The sequence below is a fragment of the Rattus rattus genome, chromosome 5 (assembly GCF_011064425.1).
Source record: "Rattus rattus isolate New Zealand chromosome 5, Rrattus_CSIRO_v1, whole genome shotgun sequence".
Classification (NCBI taxonomy): Eukaryota; Metazoa; Chordata; class Mammalia; order Rodentia; family Muridae; genus Rattus; species Rattus rattus.
This window is the reverse complement of record NC_046158.1, coordinates 107,743,654-107,768,457: the sequence shown is the minus strand read 5'-3', so window position 1 is coordinate 107,768,457 and position 24,804 is coordinate 107,743,654. Positions and strand designations below refer to the sequence as shown.

At 38.4% G+C, this 24,804-nt stretch overlaps 1 protein-coding gene across 4 annotated transcripts in view; it reads right to left on the bottom strand.

Moving 5' to 3' along the window:
* The window catches only part of Zc3h6 (zinc finger CCCH-type containing 6), a 49,053-nt gene extending 24,462 nt beyond the window's left edge, over positions 1–24,591 (bottom strand). For 3 of the 4 annotated variants that reach the window (XM_032904186.1, XM_032904189.1, XM_032904187.1), the window contains exons 1-3: positions 24,155–24,591; positions 2,576–2,756; positions 337–456 (exon numbers count right to left, since the gene is read on the bottom strand). In XM_032904186.1, coding sequence (XP_032760077.1) covers positions 337–456; positions 2,576–2,756; positions 24,155–24,186 — 333 coding nt within the window. In that variant the 5' untranslated portion in view covers positions 24,187–24,591. Of the gene's footprint in view, positions 1–336; positions 457–2,575; positions 2,757–6,707; positions 6,797–24,154 lie in introns of those variants that run through there. The other variant, XM_032904188.1, reaches the window with a different exon arrangement.
* Positions 24,592–24,804: the final 213 nt, after the last annotated feature.

Genomic DNA, 24,804 nt, shown 5'->3' with positions numbered 1-24,804 from the left:
AAAAGAATGAAATTTTAATTTCAGCTACAACATGAATCAATCCTGAACACATGCTGAGTAACATAGCCATATCTAAAAGAACAAACAGCATGTGATACGAGGGCCCTAGTGTGCCTAGACAGAAAGTACGGACAGCAGTTAGAGGGAGGGCTGAGGAGCAGGACTGCTTCCAAGGCACAGGATTTTTGTTTCAGGTGGATAACAAATTCCAGAGATTGACTACAGTGATGGCTAAATTCTGCAGATATATTTAATGCTACTAAATCACACACTGAAATGCAGTTACAAAGTATATTTTATATTATACATCCCTCCATCACAATAAGAAAGCAATACCTGAGAAAATGGAACATCATAATCCCTGTAGAAGCTAGTTCTTTTCTTATGGGAACTTTGCATATGTTCAACATCTGAATCCAGGCTATAGTCGGAACTATCACCAGATGGAGAGTTATGCTGAAAGGAAACATAGAAAGTGTAGCATTCACAAGAAGGAAATTAGTTCATAACCGCATAAGCTTGTTTTAGCCAGTGGTGCCTGTCTTAGTCAGGGTTTCTATTCCTGCACAAACATCATGACCAAGAAGCAAGTTGGGGAGGAAAGGGTTTATTCAGCTTATACTTCCACATTGCTGTTTCATCACTAAAGGAAGTCAGGACTGGAACTCAAGCAGGTCAGGAAGCAGAAGCCATGGAGAGATGTTTCTTATTGGTTTGCTTCCCCTGGCTTGCTCAGCTTGCTTTCTTATAGAACCCAAGACCACCAGCCCAGGGACGGCACCACCCACAATGGGCTGGTCCCTCCCACCTTGACCACTAGTTGAGAAAATGCCTTACAGCTGGGTCTCATGAAGGCATTTCCTCAACTGAGGCTCCTTTTCTGTGATAACTCCAGCTTGTGTCAAGTTGACACACAAAACCAGCCAGTATAGTGCCCTCCAGTAGGCTATTATTGTTCCCTTAGACTCTTGGATGACTCTTTCTTTAGACACAGAAAATTCTTGTTCTAAGGCCACCACTTCTTCTAGGCTGAAGTATTCTTTCCCTTTCGCTTAGGGACTTTATGGAAATATGTTTTTCATCAACCCTATGCCAAGAGTGTTAAACAAATCTCTTGACTCTAAAATGATCTGATGTTTACACATTTACAACCTCTCTGCCCTCTCCAGAACACAGCTAATATTAAGGGAAATAAAATTGATTCCTCATTACCAAATTGGGGTCTCGGGGCATAAATAGAATATGCATTCATTTAATTTTGTCTAAAGTTGTTTTGGAGTTATTTATTGGCATGAAAATCCTAAAATTAAATTACCTACATGAAGTGAACCCAGCTCGTGAAACTGAACACAAGTGAACGGAAGCCCCAAGTGGCTGATAATGGTTGGCAAATAACCAGAGAAAGTTTAAAGTTATAGTGCAACTTCAAATATAAAAATCAACAAGTTTTTTGTTTTTATTTTTTGAGACAAGGTCTCATTACATAATCCTGGCTGGCCTGGCACTCTCTATGTATACCAGACTAGCCCCAAACTCACAGATATCCACCTGCCTCTGCCTCCCACATACAGCTAGCTAGCTCGCTATCTATCTATCTATCTATCTATCTATCTATCTATCTATCTATCTATCTTTGGTCTGGTCACAATAATTACTCTGAGTTCTTTAAGCAGTTCTTAATATTCTTGGCAACAAAAACACTGGCTTTGACTTTTATTATCTGTGCATTCCCAGCTTCTAAGAATAGCACAAACAAAGCAAAACTCTATTTAATTGAATTGAACCCTAAGATTCCTATGGAGGCAGAATCTATTTTCCTCTATTCCATTAAGTGTTCCTTCAAAGAAGAAAAACTACTTTGCTTCTAAATGTTTTGAGTTTAGTTTTCTGTTTTCTTTGATTTAATAGGTGAACAATCTCTTCACATTTATGCTACCAAATGCTTCAAATACATAGCCACTGTTAGCTAGGGTTTGAAATAAACACTGTCCATTACAAGGTAAGTTTACTCAGTCATTACCAGACTGGTGCCTCTGGATTAGGAGAGATATACCAGCCTGCCTACTACTACATGCTCTATCTCTTTTTAGATCATTAACAGTCCCTGCTTTATGACAGGTGTTACTTTGATGAATATAAAATATTAATAATGAAGCAGGGCGTCGTGGTGCATGCCTTTAATCTCAGCACTAGGAAGACAGATCTCTGTGAGTTCAGGGCCAGCATGGACTACAGAGTGAGTTTCAGTACAGCCAGGGCTACACAGACAAACCACATCTCAAAAAAAAACCAAACAAAATAAATTAAAAAATAAAAAATATTAATAATATATCTTTCTTGAATTATAGTTTTTATCATTATAAAATGCCTTAAAAAAAAAAAAAAAGGACAGGGTCTCTGTAAGTAGTCCTGGCCAAACACAACAGCCTGGTACTTGGGAAGAGGAGGCAGAGGATCAGGGTTCAATGTCCTCTTCCGCTATAAATGAATTCAAGGTCAGTGCAGTCTACATAAGATTCTGTCTTAAGCAAGCAAAGAAACAACAAAAATGAAAGCTGACGTTAGCTTAACTGACCTTATGTTTCTCATGTTTCCTCCTTTTGGATTTTTTCTTTTCTCTTTCCTTCTTGTGCTTTTTTCTTGATTTTCTGTAGGCTTTCTCATTTTTCTGCTTTTCATTCTCTTTTGCTTCATGATCTTGTGTTTCTTCAAATCCTGCATCATCTATTTCTCCATCTTCTAATTCTCCATCTTCTCTGTAGAAAACAACGAAAATTTTACACTTCAGTTGTCAGTTCTAAAACAAATTTTAAGTAAATATTTTGAAAGAAAAAAGGCATGGGCCAAGAACTTAAATTATATTCCTATAAAGGATTGGTATTTATTTTCAGTAAGGAGCCAGTAAGTAAATATCTCACTTTTTAAGAATGTCTTTGGTTTCTGTTACAATTCTTCCCTTAAAAAAAAATTTAAAAGTAACAATCATCCCCAGCAAGAGAAGTTCACCAACCTCTGACATTCAGTCACTGATTCTCCCAAAGTGAGTGAATGACTACAATGTTATCATGAATTATTACAATGGTCACCAGTGATTTTTTTTTCATGGAAGACTAAACTATTTAAGAAAATACTCTAATAACAAGAAAGACTTTAAATTTTGGCTTTAATTGGCTTTAAAATAAAGGCAATTTATAGTATTTTTGTCATCAGAGTACATTTCAGCAAATGGATATATAGATTTAATATAAAGATAAAACCCCAACTTCTTCAATTTTCACTTGTAAAATACACAAAAGTATACATTTAGCTCTACTTTCCAGTCATTAGTGTCTTTGTTAGTATCAAAGCTCAATCCTAGAAATTAATTTTGAATGCTGTTGTATTTTTCGTCATAGAAACCACAGTTTTCTTTAATTCTATTTTTAAATTCAAACCAAATGATAAACAGCAAATCATGATATGAGCATTTTGCATGTAACTTGGAATTTAGGAATGTTTAATAATAATAAATTGGTCATGTCATTCTCCTGCTAAAGTTCTTCAATAACAGTCGGTCAAAACTGCCTCGTCAGTCTACTTGTGAAAGAGGTTGTGGCCTCAAGAGGACTGTGAGTTGGTAGTTGATCAAACTGTGGTTTGAGCAGATCAAGACTCATTTACTCTTCTTTGTGTCCTCAACGTCTTAATAAAACAGTCTTCAATGACTCCCTTCTGGCCTGAGACTGATTATTTGACATTTATTATTCAAAGGCCCTTAATAATTAAGTCCCCATTTGGCCAGCTAATTTTACTATCTTGAGTCTCCAAGACTTAATTATCGTCTATAATTTCTCATTAACCTACTCACCTCAATAACAACTCCTGCTAATTTCAATATCTTTACAACAGAATTAGATGCCATTTCCTCCAAATGCCTCCTGTTATTACCCCTAGTTTAGAGGAGATTCTCCATTCTAAGTGCTGCCCTATTCCTCCTAATGTTCTCTTAATATTGTGTTCTGATCACTTGCTTATTGCTTGATGAGTGCAGGGTTTGACTGTCTTTCACAGACCTACTTTTAGCATCTACACAGTACCTACCATTACCGAATCTCTGACCTGTAATACCTGGGTAGAGCAGTATAGGATACCATCCTTAATGGTATCCATTAAGTGATATCATTTCCCCCAGCTCTATTATAAAATTAAATGGTGTAGTATTTGAAAAAGAATGGCTCATGCAGACTCATATATTTGAACTCTTGTTAAGAGTTGGAGAAGTCGTTTGAGAAGGATTAAGATGTGGCCCTGTTGGAGGAGGTGTGTCACTGGGGTGGGCTTTGAGTTTTAAAAAGCCCATGCCATTCCCAGTGAGCTCCTCCCTCTCTCCCTTTCCTCCCCCCGCCCCCCCTCACCCCTCCCTCTACTCTGTGGCTGTTCTCTCAACAGTAAGCTTTCAGCTGCTGCTCCAGAGCCATTCTGCCATACTCCCCACCATAATGGTCATGGACTCACCCTTTGAAACTATATGCAAGCTCCCAATTAAATGCTTATTTTTATACATTCCCTTGGTCATGGTGTCTATTCACAGCAATAGGAAAGTAACTAAGACAAATGGTGTGTCTTACCATTTAAGACCACTTACATGGACTTATAATTTTCTGTGAGACAGGCTTGGCATTCTGCTATTTTAATGATGATGACTATAAGTGTTTATTATCATTATCGGGTGTGTGTGTGTGTGTGTGTGTGTGTGTGTGTGTGTGTGTGTGTGTGTACGCATGATGCAGGGTGGAGATAGTGGACCCTGCAGCATGAATGTAGAGATCAGAGGATCGCTTTGTAGAGTCAATTCTGTCCTTCCACTTTTGAACGGGTTCCAGTATCATTTATATTGTGAGCATCACAGCAACAGTCTTCACCTACTGACTGTCTCACTGGCCCTATTCTGCTATAATAATAATAATAATAATAATAATAATAATAATAATAATAATAATAATAATAAAAATAAATTTTTTTTGTTCTTTTTTTTTTTGGAGCTGGGGACCGAACCCAGGGCCTTGCGCTTCCTAGGTAAGCGCTCTACCGCTGAGCTAAATCCCCAGCCCCATAAAAATAAATTTTGCTCTAGAAAACAACTGTAGAATTCTTTGACCCAATAAAATTAGTGAACATATTCATTAAAAGGCAAGTATAAAAGTGTTTTTAACAATTTAGTTAAAAAATACTGTAAATACACAAACTCTATCAATGTGTAAACAGATATAAACTGATTTATGAAATGAAGAAAAACTTGCTGGTAGAAAACAACTACATGGTTGAATCTTATAGGCATGATGCTTACTGAAAAGGACTGACACAGCGTACTACTGTGTCATTCCTATATGCACTTCAAGTTGAACAGACAAAATCTGTACTGACAAGAGCCAGAAGAGAGCTCTTAGAGGAGTGTAAGTGACCAAAGGGGCACTGAGAAACCTCAGGGTGCTGAAACAGACAAAATACTGATCTGTGATCACTACATGGAAGTGTAAATAGGATATGTATATGTATATTGTGTTTGTTTATAATATACATATGCTCATGTATATACAACATATGTATATTATATATATTATATACACAAATTTACCACATTATGTACTTGACAGTGTATACTTTATTTTAAAATATTCTCCCAACTCCATGGGTTGGTATCCCTTTTCACTATCTTTCCCAATTTAATGCTTTAAATAGCATTAAAATTTGTATACATGGAATCCAGTAATTCATATTTGGCATCTTGACTACAGCTATTTACATAAATCCTGTACCTGAAAAAATGAGCTACTGAAGTCACTATAAGTTTTTTCTTTGCTCCTTTAGCCTATTCATGATTTCTTTCAGCTTTCACATTAGAACAGACAAAAATTTGCACATTTCTGTTTGGTTATACACATGAGAGGAAGGGGGAAATCATTCGTTCCTATGACCTGCTTCCAAGTACTTCAGAAGTCACCACTGGACACATATGACAGATGTGCAGCATAATGAAAACAGGAGACTTCATGGGATTCTAATTCTTCCCCACCCTAGAAATAGCGTTTTTTCCTGACTGAGCGCCTAGTACCCAATCAGGCACTGCCCTGTTTCGATGGCCTTGAGAAAACCACTAGCTGAAAAGAGAATTAGGAGTGTTTGACACTCTCTCTTGAACCATGTGAGCCCTTGTATATGAGATGATTTGTTTACTAAATTCAACTTTTAAATCTTGAACTTAACACACTAACCCTAAGGGACAGTAGTGGTGTGCATACCTTAGTGGTAACCAACAACTGTCTAATTGGGACTTGTGACCTGCTTAACAAGGGGAAACTATGCCTAATACTGGAAACCTAGCCAATTATTCAGTACTAGTGAAGTCATAGATCTTAGAGAAGGACCAGTACTTCATTAAACCAGCAAAATCCCGGGTTGGGGATTTAGCTCAGTGGTAGAGCGCTTGCCTAGCGAGCACAAGGCCCTGGGTTCGGTCCCCAGCGCCGAAAAAAAGAAAAAAGAGAAAAAAAAAAAAAAACAAACCAGCAAAATCCCTAAATACATGTAAATATTTGTCCATATATTCCAAGATAACTGTAGTCCTCATCACTCATAAAGAAAGTTCTCTTTGCAACAGACAGAGGCCATTCTATAAAACCACAACCAATTAAAGTGAAGAGGTGTGGAGCCCAGTTCAGTGAATATACCTTCAAACAACTCAGCAGACATTGCTCCACAGGGGGAGGAAAGACTGTAAGAGCCAGAGAATCAGGGGGTTTCTGTGAGACTGTCTCCTCCTAATGTCTTCCATAAATTCTCACCAACATGATTGCCTAAAGATGAGCTGAACAGGAGAAACAACAGGCATGCCAAAGTTGATGGAGAAAATCCCAAAGAACTACAAATAACTAAGGAATTCTGAGAGCGGGAGAAATTTTTCCTCAGAGAAGAGCACACTAATTAATTGGTTATCCAATACCAAATGGTCAGTCCTGAAAACACACACATGAATAGCATTAAACAGGCTGAGCAGGCTGCATTTAGGAATGTACATGTACACACATACATGCACTAGCAACAATTAATGAGGATTTGACAGAGAAAAGGGAGCATGATGGGAGGGGTTCAGGCAGTAAAGGGGAGGGAGAAATAATGTAGTTCCATTATACTCTCGAGAATAAAAAATATTTTTAAAAATTAATAAATACATAGGTGACTTCTTACTGATATAAAAGAATTAGCATTATAAAGTTATTTCCAGCAAAATGGCATGTTCATGTATAAAAACTTGATAAATGACTGTACAGTCTTTAAGAGTTTATCTCTTAGACAAATCCACAAAGACAGAAAAAAATTAGGGGCTGTCAGGTAGATCAGAGGGGAAAATAAAAAGAAATTACCAGTAGGAATTGGTAATTCCTGTGGAATGGTGAAAATGTTATGATTATATAGTGGTGCTAGTTATGTAGCCCTGAATACCTTTAAAATCAGTATATGCACTTAAAGAAGTTGAACTGTATGTATCTCAATAAAACTTTCTTTTAAAGGCTAAAGTATTTGGTTCTGGTTCACCAGACACCTTTCCTGGGTTAGTGTAGTTACCACTCCTCATCAAAGAAACATCTTTCAGGTGATGAAGGCCACCATAGAAAACTGCATCTGTACATAGCAGAGATCAATGGATCAGAGAGCCCTGCCCCAACAGCTCCTGCACTTATGGCCCAGCAGATATTCTTCAAGACTAGATGGAAAAGGAACGGAAAGACTGGGTAAGAACCAGACGTCTGGGTATGAAACAGTCTCTTCTAGAAATGGCTGTGTAAACATTTTGCATACACATATATGTTTGTGTGACAATAATAATCAAAGAAAAAGAATCTAACAACTTGAGAGTGGGCATGATAAGGGGTTGGAAGGAGAGGACCTGAGAGGAGCTGTAGAGAGGAAGGGCAAAGAGCAAAGGGAGGAAATTCTACTTTACCTAAGAGTGTATTCAAACTAAAATATTTTTCATTATATTTAAATGTCTTAGGTCTGGGACATAACTATGATAGAGAACTTTCCAAGAATGTGCCAAGTTCTGGGTCAGACTCCCATCAAGGGGGATTTTTAAATATCTAAATTGGAAGGAAGGGGAGAAAACTGTAATCAGCTATTGTGTAAATTACAGACTCAGATGCCCCCTGTCCTCATTCTGAAGCTAACTGCTCAGGAACTGGACATGGCAATGCACTCCAATAACTTGACAATTGCGCCTCAATAATTCTGCCTTCCCACATTCTGACTTTTTACTACCAAGATGAAGTAACCTGAATCATTTGCCCTTAACTCCACTTCTGTCTGTTTAATGACTGTTTAAAGCCGTGTTTCTCAACCTTCCCAATTCTGCAAGCTTTTAATACAGTTCCTCCTGTTGTGGTGACCTGCCAACCACAAGATTGTTTTTCTTGCTACTTCATAACTTTAATTTTGCTACTGCTACGAATTGTAATGTAAATATCTGATATATGACACCAAAGTGGTAGCGGCCCATAGGTTGCCAATCACTGATTTAAAGGTTACGAGCTACAGATCAGAAATTGAATCTTCTAAAAGAAACACAAAATCCTCAATAAAAGACGAGCATAAGCACTCCTAATGGACATATCAACATTACTCATAAATGTATCCATTCACTAACTGCCACAAAATAGACCTTTTTTAAATGTACCAAGTGACTGTTCAGAGTTTCTTTACAGTGCAGGAGCAGAGACAGAGCCTGGATCCTCCCCAATCAATGTGAATCTTCTCAATATTTGAAACTTCTACTTAACCAGTATTTTCCTTTCATGGTCTGTATTAGCTCATGCTGTCATTTCTCCCTATCCAGAATGGCATGGTAGGACACTACTCTGTGCTGGGGTCTTTGATCTTCCATGACTGCACAGACTACATAAGAAAGGATGAAACACACGCAGCCTGAACCTCAACAGCAAGGCCTGTGATCCCCTAAATATGGAATGATAGGCAGTAGGAGGAGAAGATGCCAGAAAGCTCTTTCTCATTCATCTTCAGATTTTGCTGGAAGTTCCTATGAGGCAGTTTCTCATCTATCTTCCCTGATCCTCAGAGGATAGCTTCAGGTTTAAGAAAAGTTGCTTAGCACAGTATGTAAACATTTCCTCAGCTACAAAATGTCCCCACCCATTCTGTTTACCATTGTCCCTTTTAGTTTCAGTGTTATCCTGGGGACAAGGAGCTGAACAGATGGTGCTAAACTGCTCTCCATGTAATAAGTTGGTTCTACTGACTCAATCTGTCAGCATGCTCGACCCATAACTTGTTTGGGTCAATGCAGACAAACTCTTGATCAAGCCATAGGTTAACTCCCTGTGTTACCTACCTAAACCAGTTATCTCCACTCAAGCAAAACCACTGATGGGTCATCCTGAGGCTATGCTACCTGGCCAGATTTCTTGTTGTATTATCTTAGATTTGGATCTTGGAAATTTATATCCTGGATAGTTCAACTTTTTATTTATTTGAAAGAGAGCTTCACTATGTAATTCTGACTGGCATAGAACTCACAGAGATCTGCCTGCCTCTGTCTCTTGATTGCTAGGATTAAAAGTGTGTGCCACCATGCCTAGCTTTGTTTAATTATGTATGTCTATGTGGGGGTAAATGCATATTTTAAGTGCAGGCGCTGAGAGTCCAGAAGAGGATGTCAGGCCAGACACAGGTCCTCCACAAGAGCAGTATATACTCTTTACTACTCAGCCATCTCTCCAGCTCTCATTTTCTTAAATCAATAAAAACAAACAAAAACAATAGAAACAAAAACAACTTTGTAGGGTTGGGGATTTAGCTCAGTGGTAGAGCGCTTGCCTAGCAAGCGCAAGGCCCTGGGTTCGGTCCCCAGCTCGAAAAAAAAAAAAAAAAAAAAAAAAAAAACAACTTTGTATATGTGTGTGTGGTAGCATAAAGAGGTTAGAAGGCATTTTTCAGGAGTTGGTCCATTCCTTCTCTCCACCACATGCGTCTTAAGTATTGAATTCTCTCTCTTTACAAATTAACAGAGTGAGCTAATGAACACCTAAAGCCTTCAAAGTGTTCATCCTCGTCCTCTAATATATTCTTTTACCTTTTCAAAGCCATTTAGTTGGCAGGAACTACCTTTATTACTTTTCAAACTATATCTATGGAGATTTTTAATTTTTATTTAAGATTTTAAATTTTTTAAAAAACGTTTGAGATTTAATTTTATGTATATGTGTTTTGCCTGCATGTATGTATGTGCACAAGTAGGGTCTGGTGCCCTTAGAGAGCAGAATAAGGTGTTTGATCCTGTAAACTGGAGTTACAGACAGTTGTGAGCTATTATATGGGTACTAGTTGAATCCATGTCCTCTGGAAGAACAGTAAGATGCTCTTAACCCCTGAGTATTTCTATAGTCCCCAGTGGCAATTTTTAACTTTTTTTTTTTAAAAAAAAAACTTAGTTTAATTTATTCCTCAAGCCAATCTCATAGTCTGTTAAAGCCTAAATCAGTCCGAATAAAAATTCTTTTATGAATAAAACAGTACAAATACATAGTCTATACAATGATATATTTAATGATCCTAACATTCTCTATGGTCTAATGACAACTTTTGAAAACTTCTCTTAACTTTATGTAAAAAGTATTTCTATACCACAAATAACTAAGAATTTCTTTTGTGTGTTACTTTTACTTGCTCAGTCAGTAACATATTTACTCAATACCTAGCTTGAACAGTAACTGTTAAATATAAACACTATGTAACAATTCAACAATTAGACCATTTTAAATATTTTCTTCTCAATTCAGAGGTGTTTCTGGGAGTATCTAAAAGGACATTTATCTTTTTGGATGGATCACATAACGTGAAAAGCTTTATTAACTAAAACCTTACTGACTAAAACTGTGTAGCCCTAGATACACAACAAACCAATCTGAAATAATTGATCTAATACTTACAGGAAAACCATGGAGCCCTACTGCTCTTGTCTGCAATGCAGCTAGGCATTTTGCTGTGTAAATTACCAATACAGAGAAGTTACTGTTGTCAAGCCACACAGCAATGGTATGTTCACACACCAATCAATAGTCAAACTGTCTTAGTCAGGGTTTCTATTCCTGCACAAACATCACGACCAAGAAGCAAGTTGGGGAGGAAAGGGTTTATTCAGCTTACACTTTCACACTGCTGTTCATCACCAAAGGAAGTCAGGACTGGAACTCACACAGGGCAGGAAGCAGGAGCTGATGCAGGGGCCATGAAGGGATGTTACTTACTGGCTTCTTCCCCTGGCTTGCTCAGCTTGCACTTATAGAACCCAAGACTACCAGTTTAGGGATGGCATCATCTACAAAGGTCCCTCCCGCCTTGATCACTAGTTGAGAAAATGCCTTACAGCTGGGTCTCATGGAGACATTTTCTCAACTGTGGCTCCTTTCTTTGTGATAACTCCAGCTTGTGTCAAGTTTACACACAAAACCAGCCAGTACATAAACTAAAAGCAGACAATATGCCTATCAAAAGCAGACATAAAACGAATGCTGATGCCTGACTTGTACTCAATAGGGAGAAATCTTCCTTTGGTCCTCCATTTAAAAAACTTTCAGTGTCAGGGGTTGGGGATTTGGCTCAGTGGTAGAGCGCTAGGCCCTGGGTTCGGTCCCCAGCTCCAAAAAAAAAAAAAACAAAAACAAAAACAAAAACCTTTCAGTGTCTCCATATGATAGTTTTAGTTATTTTAATATTTATTCATTTTTATTGTCATTTATTAGTTATTTTAATATTTATTCATTTTTATTGTCTTTATGTATGTGTATCTGTGTGAATATACACCTGGGGTCATGCCTGTGGAGATCAAAATAGGCTGTCAGCCCCAGCTGGGACCCAAACACTGGTCTTCTGCAAGAGCAGCAAGGACTCCTGTGAGTGCCATCTCTCCAAGCCCCACTCAGTTATTTTTGCTTATGCTTTGCCAATACCTGCTCTCCAGAGTCATATTATGTTACTGCAAGCTGTTATTTTGTGATACAAAAATTTGTTTTAAAAGAGGAGGTGACTCATCAGTTAAGAGCACTGATGGGGGGTTGAGGATTTAGCTCAGTGGTAGAGCACTTGCCTAGCAAGCGCAAGGCCCTGGGTTCGGTCCTCAGCTCCGGAAAAACAAAAACAAACAAACAAAAAACCAAAACAACAACAACAACAACAAAACCAAAAGAGCACTAATGGGGTCTGATTCCTAGTACCCACATAGCAGCTAACAATCTGTAATTCAAGTTCCAAGGGGATCTGGCACCTTCTTTTGGACTCTGAGAGCACTGCACACATATGGTGCACATACATGCTGACAAAAAAACACACAGAAAGATATGAAAATAACTAACACTCAAAAAGTTACAGGAAAACAAAAGGGTGGGGCTGGAGAGATGGCTCAGTGGTTGAGAGCAATGACTGACTTCTCTTCCAGAGATTCTGAGTTCAATTCCTAGCAACCACAGGGTGACGTACAACCATTTATAATAAAATCCAATGCCCTCTTCTGGTGTGTCTGAAGACAGCTACTGTGTACTCGCATACATAAAATAAATAAATCTTAACAAAACAGGAAAAAAAGTCCTGTTACTACCCAGTCAGGGTAAAGCAAGGCTTTTCAAGTCAGAATTCCTACAAAGGTCTATGTCATAAAACAGTGGGTATGTAACTTCCTGTTCTGTATCTATCTGAGCGAAGATCAAAGAGGTTGAAACTATTCAAACCAAGTTCCTATGTGTATATCTCAGATTTCCTTGTTAAGCCAATTTTGTGGTTTTTCAAAATAAACCAAAGAAAGTGACAATTTTGTAATCCCTAAGTGACCCAATTTGGACTTTGATACCTAGCATCCTTCTTATCTTTTATTAAAGCTCTAGCGACATTTGTATTATTGCCATTTATAAAGTCTTATTAAACAAACTATAAAACGTGCAAATAAATTACAGTTTAAAATGAGGCTAAACAAGCTTACTTTATACCTAGGCTAAGAGCCATGGTTAATTATCTGGCCCTCCTGGGACTTGTAGTCCCAGTTACTTGGGAGGCTAAGGTAGGAGTTTTCAAATTCAATGCCTGCCAGAACTAGTTAATCCAAGAATGGCTTCATTAAGGTAGTAAAACCAAACCCCTACCTTAATTTTTTTTTAAGATGAGTTTTTCTGTGTAACCAACCACCCTGGCCATCCTGGACCTTGTTTGATTTGTAGATCAAACTGACCTCGAACTCTCAAAGATCCGCCTGCCTCTGCCACCGGAATACTGGGATCAAAGTAGTGTACCACAACGTCTAGCCAAAATTTTTTTAAAATTATGTTGAATAGTTTTGTTTTCAGAATATTTTTAAAGATTTGTTCTCTCTCTCTCTCTCTCTCTCTCTCTCTCTCTCTTTCTCTCTCTCTCTCTCTCTGTGTGTGTGTGTGTGTGTGTGTGTGTGTGTGTGTATGTGTGTATAGAGTGCATGCACATGTGAGTGGGTGAGTTTTCTTCCATGATTTACTTCCTTAAATACTGAGGCAAAGTATGACCTGAATCCAGAGCTTGCCAGATTGAGTTAATCTTGATTCGTCAGTTTGCTCTAAGGATTTTGTCTCTGCCCCTTAAGCACAGCTATTACATGCAGGTGGCTGGCCCCACTGGGCATTTTCTTGGATGCTGGGGATCCCAACTATGGTCCTCATACTTACATGGCAATCACTTTACTCAGCCTTCCTCATGAAGTTTTTAATCTGGTGATGGGTGAGACAGGCAGTTTTAAAAAAATCACATGATAAATAAAATTACCCAAATACATTACAGAGGTAAAACAAGTATGAAAATGTGCTCTTCACAGGATAAAGCCATCTGTCAGGACAGTCTAGGTGACACAGCCAGAGAGAGGGCCATAGGAAGGGCTCTCTGCAGACAAACATAATCAAAACATCTGTGTAAAGCATGCAACACACTACAGAACTGAAGCCAGCTTAGTATCACTGGGCCACATGTTATACACAATCCTCAAGTCATTTCAGTGTCTGTCAGGAAATGGGGGTCTCCAAGGCAAAATATTTGGGCTGATGATAAAGGACTAAATTATAGGACTCTATGGAGTTGTCTTTTTTTATTCTCATTTGTTGTGATTTCTCTGAAATATACATATCTGAATAGAATGTATATTATGTCAGGAGAAATTATAAATCTAAGTGCAAGGATTCTAAAGAAATTTCCCTTCTGAAAATAATAATGAAAAGTTATCTGGAACAGGTAAAGGACAATGGAGCTGGGACAGACCAAGTTCAGAGTCTGAACCTGAACATATTCTGTTTTATTCTATACAACTTCATTAGCAGTTTGTCTGAATGACTATATTTCCTAAGTCTCCCCCAAAGTAAAAAAAAACAAAAAACTGATGATGGAGTGTTCATCAGAACTATAAGGATGTTTAAAAAGACCCAAAGTAACTAAAAGAGATAAAAGGACCTTCAGTAAAACAGGGAGGCAAGGCACACACTTTATTCAGAGTTCTTTCAATGTTTCCAAAAACTGACTTCTGGATAACAAAGTGCCAAATTCCCTGACCCATTTCATTTTCCAAGAAAATAGAGGGGACATACTACTGTACCATTATCCTAGGAAAGTTGATTTTTATTCTACAAAGTTTTATTTGAATTTGCTTAGGAATTTTGTGTGTTCCTGTCAGAATAGGGTATGCACACACATGAGTACACATGGGTGTGAAGGCCACAAGACAACCTCCAATGTCACTCCTCAGACACTATCCACATTTTCTTTTTAAGACAGGGTACACTGGTCACCAAGTAGGCTAGGCTGGCTAGCAAGCTATTCCCCTGTCTCTGCCTCCCAGCACTAGGATTACAAAAATGCTATTGCATTCATTCTGTCCCCAGTGCTCTCTGCATACACATCTCTGAGTTCTTTTATGGTTGTTGTTATTGTTGCTGTTGTTGTTTTGGTTTGCAGTCCTGGCAGACCTGGAACCTGCTATGTTGCTTAGTCTCAAATACACAGCAATCCTCTTGTGTCAGCTGGGTTCTGACATTAGTTTTGTGCCACCACCTCGAAAGCATTTAAATATATACTTGAACTTATATCTCTAACAAAATGAGGGACGTAGAGGGAAATGCTGCTGTGCCTTTATCCTAGGAAAATTTACTTTTATTTTTCAAGTTATGGGGTTTTGTTAGGTTGGTTTTGGTTTTCTGAGACAGGGTTTCTGTGTAGCCTTGGTTGTCCTAAAACTCTCTATGTAGACAAGACTAGCCTCCAGAGAGATCTGCCTGCTTCTACCTCCTGAGCACTGGGATAAGGTGTGAGCCACTGCCAACCAGCCTTAACTATTTTTGTAATAACCAAAACCAGGGTAGTGTGTGAATAAATCAAAACTGTGAATTATATTGCTAACTTCTTTGAGATTTAATAGTTTTGTATATTTTTTAGTACTTTTTTTATTTAACTAGATATCCAATTACACTAGATTTATTTTAATTCTTCATTTTACTCTGTTCATTTAGACTCTCTGGTACAAACTGAAAAAGGTAGAAATCCACAGAAATTTTCCATCAAATAATTTTCCCTGCATTTTCACTCAGCAATTCTCCAGAAATCTGTGGATGGCTCTAACAATGAACCAGAGTGGACAACCTCTCATGTAGTAACACACCCAAAAGTCATTAGTTCTGTAAGTATTCAAGACCTCAATCCACCATCTGATGCTAGATTAACTGTAAATTTGAGGTACTAATAGGATTTGAAGCTATGATAGGAAGCCTTTTCTGTTTGTTTAAGAAAATGTTCTATTTTAAATTTTGGCCTAGGGGTTGGGGATTTAGCTCAGTGGTAGAGCGCTTAACTAGCAACCGCAAGGCCCTGGGTTCGGTCCCCAGCTCCGAAAAAAAGAAGAAAAAAAATTTTTTTGGCCTAAGTTTTCAATTAAAATGTACCTTTTCCTAATTCTGCTTTGGTCAAGGAATTTCTGATATTCCTGCAAATCATATGATCAGAAACTGCCTGATCATTTGCATGCCATGTTAATTAATCAATATAGTAAGGTAAATGTAAACATGCATGGCATTTAGATTTATATCTGAATATTCCAAATTAAGGTGTTTTGGTACAAGTTGGAGTGAAAATCTTTCTTATCTATTGAGATTTTAGCAATTAGATAAAATGTAAATGTACATTAATGAATGTGGAAAACATTACAAATAATGTTTATGAAAGCTATTCTGTATAAAAGAAATTAACCACTAGATAATGACTTTGCCACTTCAAAATTTCATTAAGTAAAACTTCTAAAGTTTTGTTTAACACAACTGTTTTTGTTTTGTACGTGTGAGAATATACATATACAAGACCAGGTTATAAGAAACAGGATCTAGATGGGCAGTGGTGGCACAAGCCTTTAATCCCAACATTCAGAAGGCAGAGGCAGGCAGATCTCTGAGTTCTAGGTCAGCCTGGTCTACAGAGTGAGTTTTAAGACAGCCAGGGTAACACAGAGAACCTATCACAAAAACAAACAAGCAAACAACAAGACAAAAACAACAACAACAACAACAACAAAAAACAAACAAACAAACAAAAAAAACCAAGTTCTTCCAGCTATCTGGTGTCCTACTACCTCAAGTAAAAATGACCCTAGTGTATGCATTAAAAATCACCACCAGGCTAATTTAGCAATGAGCAGTGCTGAAAAAAAAATCCTTCCTTTACAAAAATAATGGCTTACTTTTAAACAAGACCACTACAACTTGTAATGAGGAAGCGGAACTGGTCCTACTTTTCCACAAGTGCTGGCGGTGTTTATACCACAGTAACGATAGCAGCTTTAGTCCCTGCTTTGGCTGACTATTGTTTTTCACACTGTGTCATTCAGAAAAAAATGAAGAGGCACTTGGTGAAATATATGTACAACCAAACCACAAAGGTGTTTCTTATAACAATGGAGTATTCATTTGTGCTTGACTTGCTTATACAAAATAAAAATTTAAGATATAATTATATATATATTTTTAACTTTTAAAAAAATTTTTTTTTCTTATTTTTGGAGCTGGGGACCGAACCCAGGGCCTTGCGCTTGCTAGGCAAGCGCTCTACCACTGAGCTAAATCCCCAACCCATAATTATATATTTTAAGGACATAGCAATTGAGTCACAACCTAGAACTCAGTCCCACATAGAAGTGCAAGTGTTCTAAGACATTTCCAAATGCCGGTAGAGATTAAAAACTTAAGCATAAGGGGAATTAAAATTTTTTTGTGAATTTTAAGAATCTGAAACTTTCATACAATAGCAGAATTTCTATTTTCTATAGGTAAAATTGCAGTTTTGCTGACTGTACTTAATTGATCTGACTTTCTTTAAAATGTTTATGAAAGTAATTAGTCTGATTAACTGGAAGTTTTAATATGTTAATAATTAGATAAAGGTATGGTTAAAGATGAATTTATAAATAATTATAACAGAATTATCTATAATTCAATAATTTCTCTATGATACCAGAGCAATCAATAATTTTAAAGCAATGGAAAATGAAACTAAATGCCATGGACAGATCATGTTTCTCAGTCAGCCATACAGACTCTGCTCCTAAACTCTGAAGTGAAGTGAAATATGAATTATAAACTATGATTCATGAAAAACTTCAAAAATCATTAGAATTCAAATCTAGGTTGTTTTTTGTCAACTTTATAGGGAAAAAAGCTGTGCTTTGGTTTTATGGCATATTTCTAATGATAATCTTCTTAATACGCTACATGGGACTTGCTTTAGTCATTTATTTTTCACTCAAAATATACATATGATTAATGAAAGTTTAAATATTAAAACAGTATCAGTATCTCTAGTATTAATGTTAAGCCAGAACACTAAAAAGAAACCATAAAGTCAGTTTTAGTAGAAGCCTATTCTGCCAAGAGTAAATACTATTTTTGTTAAAGTCACATAATTATGATAATCTGATTTGTATTCACACCAGTAAAGTAACATTTCCCAGAGCCCAACCATCCTCCCAATGTACCTGTGTGTGTATGTGTGTGTGTTTAGAATAAGAATATCCAGAAAGAAAAAAGGAAGGAAGGAAGGAAGGAAGGAAGAAGGAAGGAAGGAAAGAGGAAAGAGGAAGGAAGGAAACCAACCATAAAGCCAAAATATTAAGCCATAACTGATTAAGCCATAATTGGACCAAGTTAAAAATGAGAACTAAATTTTAGATATTATCATGCACTGCAAAGAATTGCTCTTAGGAGAAAGAGGGAATGGAGAAAGAAGGACTGTCAACAATGGCAGCAATGAAAAAGAAACCCAATGACAAATGTGGGCAGTGTCACATGCCTAGGAGGAAAGACATCCTTTACGCAAGTGTGTACGTGAGAGACACATTATGGAGATGTGAATATCACGTCTCTAGACTAAAACCATCAAACTACCAGTCATATACAACTAATCCTCCTGCCCTAATATCCTATTCTTACTCATTGGGTAACTTTATATTGTTTCCTGTATAGCATTCTCTATGGAGAATGCACTCTCTGATGCAAACATCTAGTCTTCACAGGAATAAATTGGTATTCTCATGTACATACATTCTCCTGATAATGTGGATAAAAGTGTAGGCTCTGCTGTTAGGTTACTGAGGTTCCTGCTGATTTGCTTAGTGCTTTGGGGAACTTTAAATTTCCATATTTGCCAGCCAGGGCTACACAAAAAAACCACCATCTTTAAAAACCAAAACCAAACCAAACAACAACAAAACCCTTCATATTTGCTTTCTTATCTCTAAAAAGAGAGACTATAATTAGACCTTTGTCTTGGGCTGTTGTGAGATTGAATGATTCATATGAAGCAGTTAAGACACTAGTTTTCATACAGTTAATGATTAATGCTATTAACAATGTTTGGCATTTCTGAATCTAAAGAGCTCTGAAGTGAGTCAGCTTCTGACCCCAAACAACTGATAATGCAGGGTCACTCTGAAAAGTGACTCTGGAAAAAATTCACAAAGTAATGTGCTAACAGTCCTGGCCTGGAGGTTTGATCTGGTGAATTCATGGTCAGCCATTCCTATGAGACAGGAGGAAACCTTGGTTTAATACATGGCATAGGGTTACAGACTCCAGTTGTCAGCCCATGCCTTTAGTTACAACACTAGGGAGGCAGAGGCAGGCTGAACTCTATGAATTTGAGGCCAGACTGGTCTACACGGTGAGTTTCAGGCCAGCCAGAGCTACACAGTAAAGCCCTGTCTCAAAAAAATAAAAGAAAAAAGAAAAGAAAGCAAGCAAGAAAATACAAACTCCAGTTACAACTAAAGATGCTAAGCAGGTGACCCACATGAACGGAGGACATCTTGGGTAGTGAGTCTGTACATGCAATAGTGATAAAGGACTACAGAGAGTAGAAAACAATCTTAAATGTTTTCAAAGAAGGCTATTTCAAAACAAGTCGGGGAATTAACTCTGTGGTAAAGTGAATACCTTGCATGTAAAAGTTTACTCTCCAATACAGGGGGTGGAAATCATCTAATCAAACAAAAATGCAAACTTTCAGGCTAAAGGCCATCAGTTTACCTTTTAATTCAGTACTAAAAGGTTTTAATTTAGAATAATGTATATCAAAGGACTTTTTTGAACCTCTTTCTTTCCTTTAGGGCTGTGATCTTCATGATCTTCATCTTCACATCTTTGAATGGTTTTTTTCCCTAACTTGGTTTTTAAAAATCTTTTTTTCATGGTCTACAACACTTATATCTCAGTTGATCTCAATAATTTCAACTAACATCCATGTCAGACACCTCTAATTCTACCAAGAATTAACTAAGAAATGACTGACTCTTGCTTTGTGTCTGTAGCATTGCCCATGATCAAGTCTTTACTGGACAATTACTAGCTGTCTATCCTAGCTCTGCACTCATTCTTTCTTATGCTCCATTTTCAACCACCAGACAATGTTACTTAGTTCTACCATATCCTAACACAGCTATGTCACCTATTGCTGTAGGAGTTGCTTTTTCCTCTTTTTCCATAGCATGATCCTAGTCTTCCTCTGTTCAAATACCACAGTGCTTCCCAAATCACTGAAGAGGAAAATTCACAGTTCTCACAATGTCTTGAGGACTCTAGACAGCACCAAAGGATGCACTTCTCTTGCTGCCTCCCTTGCTTACTAACCCCTCTGGACGGACGGTTTCCATGTCCTTGTTCCTCCCTTAATCCTCCCAAGCTCATCCTGAGTCCTGGCTTTCTTACCTACCATTCCACCTGGAAAGCCTTTTCACAAATATCCTGGGTCCGAACTCCTCTCCTATTTCATAATTTTGACAAATACTACTTTTTTAGTAAGTGGTTACTTATAACCCTACTGAAAATAGAAACATCCTACAGAACTCACCTCACTCTCAAATGCTTATCTAATATTAAACTTTTTTATGTTATTTCTCTCTCAAGAAAAGATTAGTAATGTTTTATTGCTGCATACTCCATATGTAGACCAGTAATTATTAAATATTATATTCTTAATGCTTACCAAAAACAACTGAAAAGCCTTCTCACTTTCCTATAGCTTGCTTTTTTCTAGCCTCCAGTCAGCATACCAACAATATGCAGCTGATCACTGCTGTCCTGCTTAAAAACTCTGATGTGATCTTCATATGCCATTAGGGATGGGTTTGGCCCTAAGTTTATTCAAGACTTTTCCTCATTTTTCAAAATAGTTCCCAGTGTCTATACATTAAGACCTTCACCATGTCTGAACCTACTGTGTCACTTCCTTTCCCTGTGCTTTCTACATATACACCTCCGACGGTACTTGGCCAAACTCTGTTACAGTCTCTTGGTCAAATTTTCAACCCACTAGGAGACTATGGAAACTTTTTAAACAACTGCCCTTCTGACTAGCTGGAGATCTGTTATTGCTTTAAAGGAAAACAACCAAAAAGTAAGGGGAGTAAATGGTGAAATTGTTCATAAAGAACAAAGGATAACCTCCAACCTAAGGAAAATATCCATACGTCCTATCAAGTAATAAATAAATAACTTACTTTAGGAGTCCTAAAATACTATACTAGGTTCGTGTTAAAATCTTTTCCTCCAGTGCAGGCCCTGGGTAACTTTTTACCATTAACATATTTTAGGAAACTCTGATAATTACTAGTCTGAGGTAGGAACTAGTATTTAGCCTTCAGCAATTGCTTGCAGGATTGGGAGTATAGCTCAAAGGTAGAACTCTGGTCTAGCATGCAAGAGGCCATAGGTTTGATGTCGAGCATCATAACGAGCCCGTTTTAACTGGGTTAATATCCAGCTGAAGGATAAAGTTAGATGAGTGAAGTTGGGCCTGAAAGAAGTGAATGAAAGAGAACTGAAAGGGGATTAAACCTTTAACTTTCTCAATTCTTTCCACTTTATATTTAGAAACTAGGCTGCAGACTTATGCACAAGAACTCTAACATTCTTCATGTCTACAAGTTTATAGGTATCATATTATTGATACCTTATAAAGTATACTTCTCGTCCCAGGCATGAAAATATTAAAGGAAAGCACACCAACGGGATAGTTTTATTTGTTTGTTTAGGGGGACTGTTTGCTGTTTTGAGACAGGGTCTCGCTCTGCAGCTAGGTTGGTCTCATATTCATGCCAGTGTTCCTTTTGTCAGTGTCCAGAGTGCTGAAATTATAGGTGTGCACCAACAACACCTGATCCCAAATAGATATTTTCAAAAATATATTTTTTTCAGAAAATAGTAAACAAATTTACATAAATCACTCACCATATAAAACATGTACAAAAATAATTTAAAGCAGTTATACATTTTATGAATTTCATTTACATTTAGAATTTCTCTTTTCTGTAAATTCTATTTTAATTTGTATAAAGTCAAAGCAGTTATAAATATGAGATTTCACTATTTTCCTGAATGTGTATTTTAGTTTTCAAAAGTAATTGAAAATAATCTTTGTGAAAATACCTAGACTATGCAAAAATTATACACTCTTCACATAATTCATATAAACTTGTATTACCTTATAAAAGTTATAATATAGAAGCAGAGAATACTTGAGGAATCCATTGATTATTTTCTCCCAAGTTTTTTTTAAAATCAACTAGAAATCTATAAAAATACAGGTAGTCACAAACCTACCTAGAGATTTCTATACAGGTTGTTCTTCATTTTGTGTCAAAACAGGTCTGACTAGAACAGACTGAGAAACATTTAACTCACAGTTCATAACTACATGGGCTCTAATTCAAAACAAAACTCTTGCTACTTATCATTTGTTCTTCCTACTAACTCTTAATCTATACCCTTCAAACTAAAGCATCATTTTAACTTCAAGTCAGTGTTTTAAAACTTCAAATTCTACTTTTTAAAAACACATGGTTTTGCTGTGTAAGGCAGGCTGACATGAACACGCTGCCTTCCTGTTGGATTACAGGTATGTACTGCCGCACTGCACACCTTTAGTCCAGCACTCTGTAGGTGGAGACAGGCAGATCTTTTTGAGTTCTAAGACAGCCTAGGCCAGCTAAGGCTAATGAGACCACATCTCAAAAGGGGGGAGAGGCTAATAGAAAAACATGTTATCATTGGTCTTTAGAAGCATTATTTTGATTTCTAAACTTGGGGACATGTTTTTATTATGTAAAATACATAATTCTACATATTTAAGTTATACTATCCACTAACAAATGAGAGATTTCCTTCCACATTAATGAATTTTAAGTCCATTAATAAATCACTGGCTTATCAATAGACTTCTCAACATTAGTTAAAACTGTTTTACAAGGGTAACCTTGGGTCATGAGTGCAGCTAAGTGTTAGAGTACTTGCCTAGCACACAAGGGTAACATTGGGCTGAGTGTAGCCGAGGGTCAGAATGCCGGCCTATCACAAGAATCCTTAGCCCATTTGACAGCACTGAAACCACAAAGGTATTATTTTTTAAAAAATCCTTAAAAATATGTCAAGTACAAGTTGCACTTATATGAGTACGCTTTACTATCTGAACCTTGGTACATGCTTAATTGATGTCTTTCTAGAGAATTATTATCACATTATTGAAGTTGTTAGGATTTTTTTTTTAATCCCTTTCAAGGTCGACATATAGTTTGGAATTTCAAATTTCAGTGATTTTTGTTGTTTTTTGTTTTGCTTCTGTATTTAGGGACGGAAGGTGTGTGCAATGCTTTATCAAAAGCATATCAAATTACTCAGGAATTCTTAAGTCTTATGGGCCACATTAGAGCACAATGTATCTCTGAGACTACTGACAAAGCAGTGTGAGGATGTCGATTTTCAAGTTAATATTCTAAGTAGAAATCGATTTTGCATCAGAAGTTTTAATAAAAGTCCTGCTCTGACCCCTTTAAAAACTTGGTTATCAATGTAAATTTGAAGTTAAAAACTTAAGAGTATATTCTGTAAATGGCACCAAATCACTGAATGGTGCCAAGAACGTGCCTCTCAGAGCACAACAAAATTAAAAAGGAAATCTTAATCTCAGCTAAAAGGTCAAATGATATTTTTAGCACCTAGGAACTCAGGTAAAGCTAAAAATCTGCAGTCTACTTGTGTTAACGTATTTAATTTGAAAACTGTCATTTCACTTTCCTGGGGTTTCCTGCGGCAGACACATAGCCTGGGAGTGGGGGATGGGAGGGAAAGAGGCTTTTTTCAACCCCCTAAAAGCTAAACATGTTTATTTTCAGAGGTGGACTCGGGTAGGAGGCAAACATCCACAAGGCTACTACTGAGCCTTCGAGGACGGTGTCAACGGGGCTGCCGTCGCCGGTCACTGGCCTGGCGAACAGACGCCGCAGCCGCCCGCGCGGCGCCGACGACAGAGCCGGGCCGGGGGCGGGGGGCTCGCACGTGCCCGGCGGGGCGGGGCGGCGAGCGGCGACCCCGGCCTGGGAGGCGGGCGCGGCCGGTCGGCCTCCCCCTGCGGCCGGCCGGCAGCCAGCTGCGGTGGACGAAGGTGCGCGTCATGGAACCGATGGAGCCACACAGAGACGTCTAAGTCATGCAGGAGGCGCCCGGCCCCGGCCCGCTCCCGCCGCCCCGACCCCTCCTCTCATCCGACAGAAAGACAGACAAGAAGGGTTCCCGACCTGTCGTGCCCTGCATGTTCAGAGTCTGTCATGTTTGGTCAAGAACGGGGCGGGGCTGGAGGGCAGGTCTGAAGGCCGGCGGCGGGACGCGGGGAGGACCCCTGCGCCGCCTGCGGGCACCTGTTCCCGGCCGCCGCCGACAGGTGACGAAGTGGTAAAAACTCACGGTTACTAGTGAGCGACACAGACACAGACTTTCCAGTCTATTAACAACCACGCCAGAGAGATGGGGCTCTAACTGCAAAGACTGGGCAACGGCCCCGCGCTGCCGGCGCAGCCGCTCTAGTCTGTATTCGCCGCCGGAGGCTGAGGCGTGGGAGCCGGCGGGCGGCGTGCAGCGACGCGGGGATTTGGACAGTGGCCGTAACGGTGATTTCTCCTCACCAACATGGCGGCACCCGAAACAGGCGGCTCAGAAAATGGCGCCGGCCGCAACACCTTGCCCGGGACTAAAGGGCAAGTGAGATTCCTCCGCGAACCGCGGTCCTCTCCCAGTCTGCTGGGGCTGAGCGCATTGGCCATTGGAGGAAACTGCCGTCAATCACCTCCAGGGGCGGGCTTTTAGTACGTATGCTGCGGCACGCTGTATGGCTGCGGAGGCAGCAATAATCTGATGGCTGGGAGGCCAGGGATGCGGTTCGGTGGCGCTT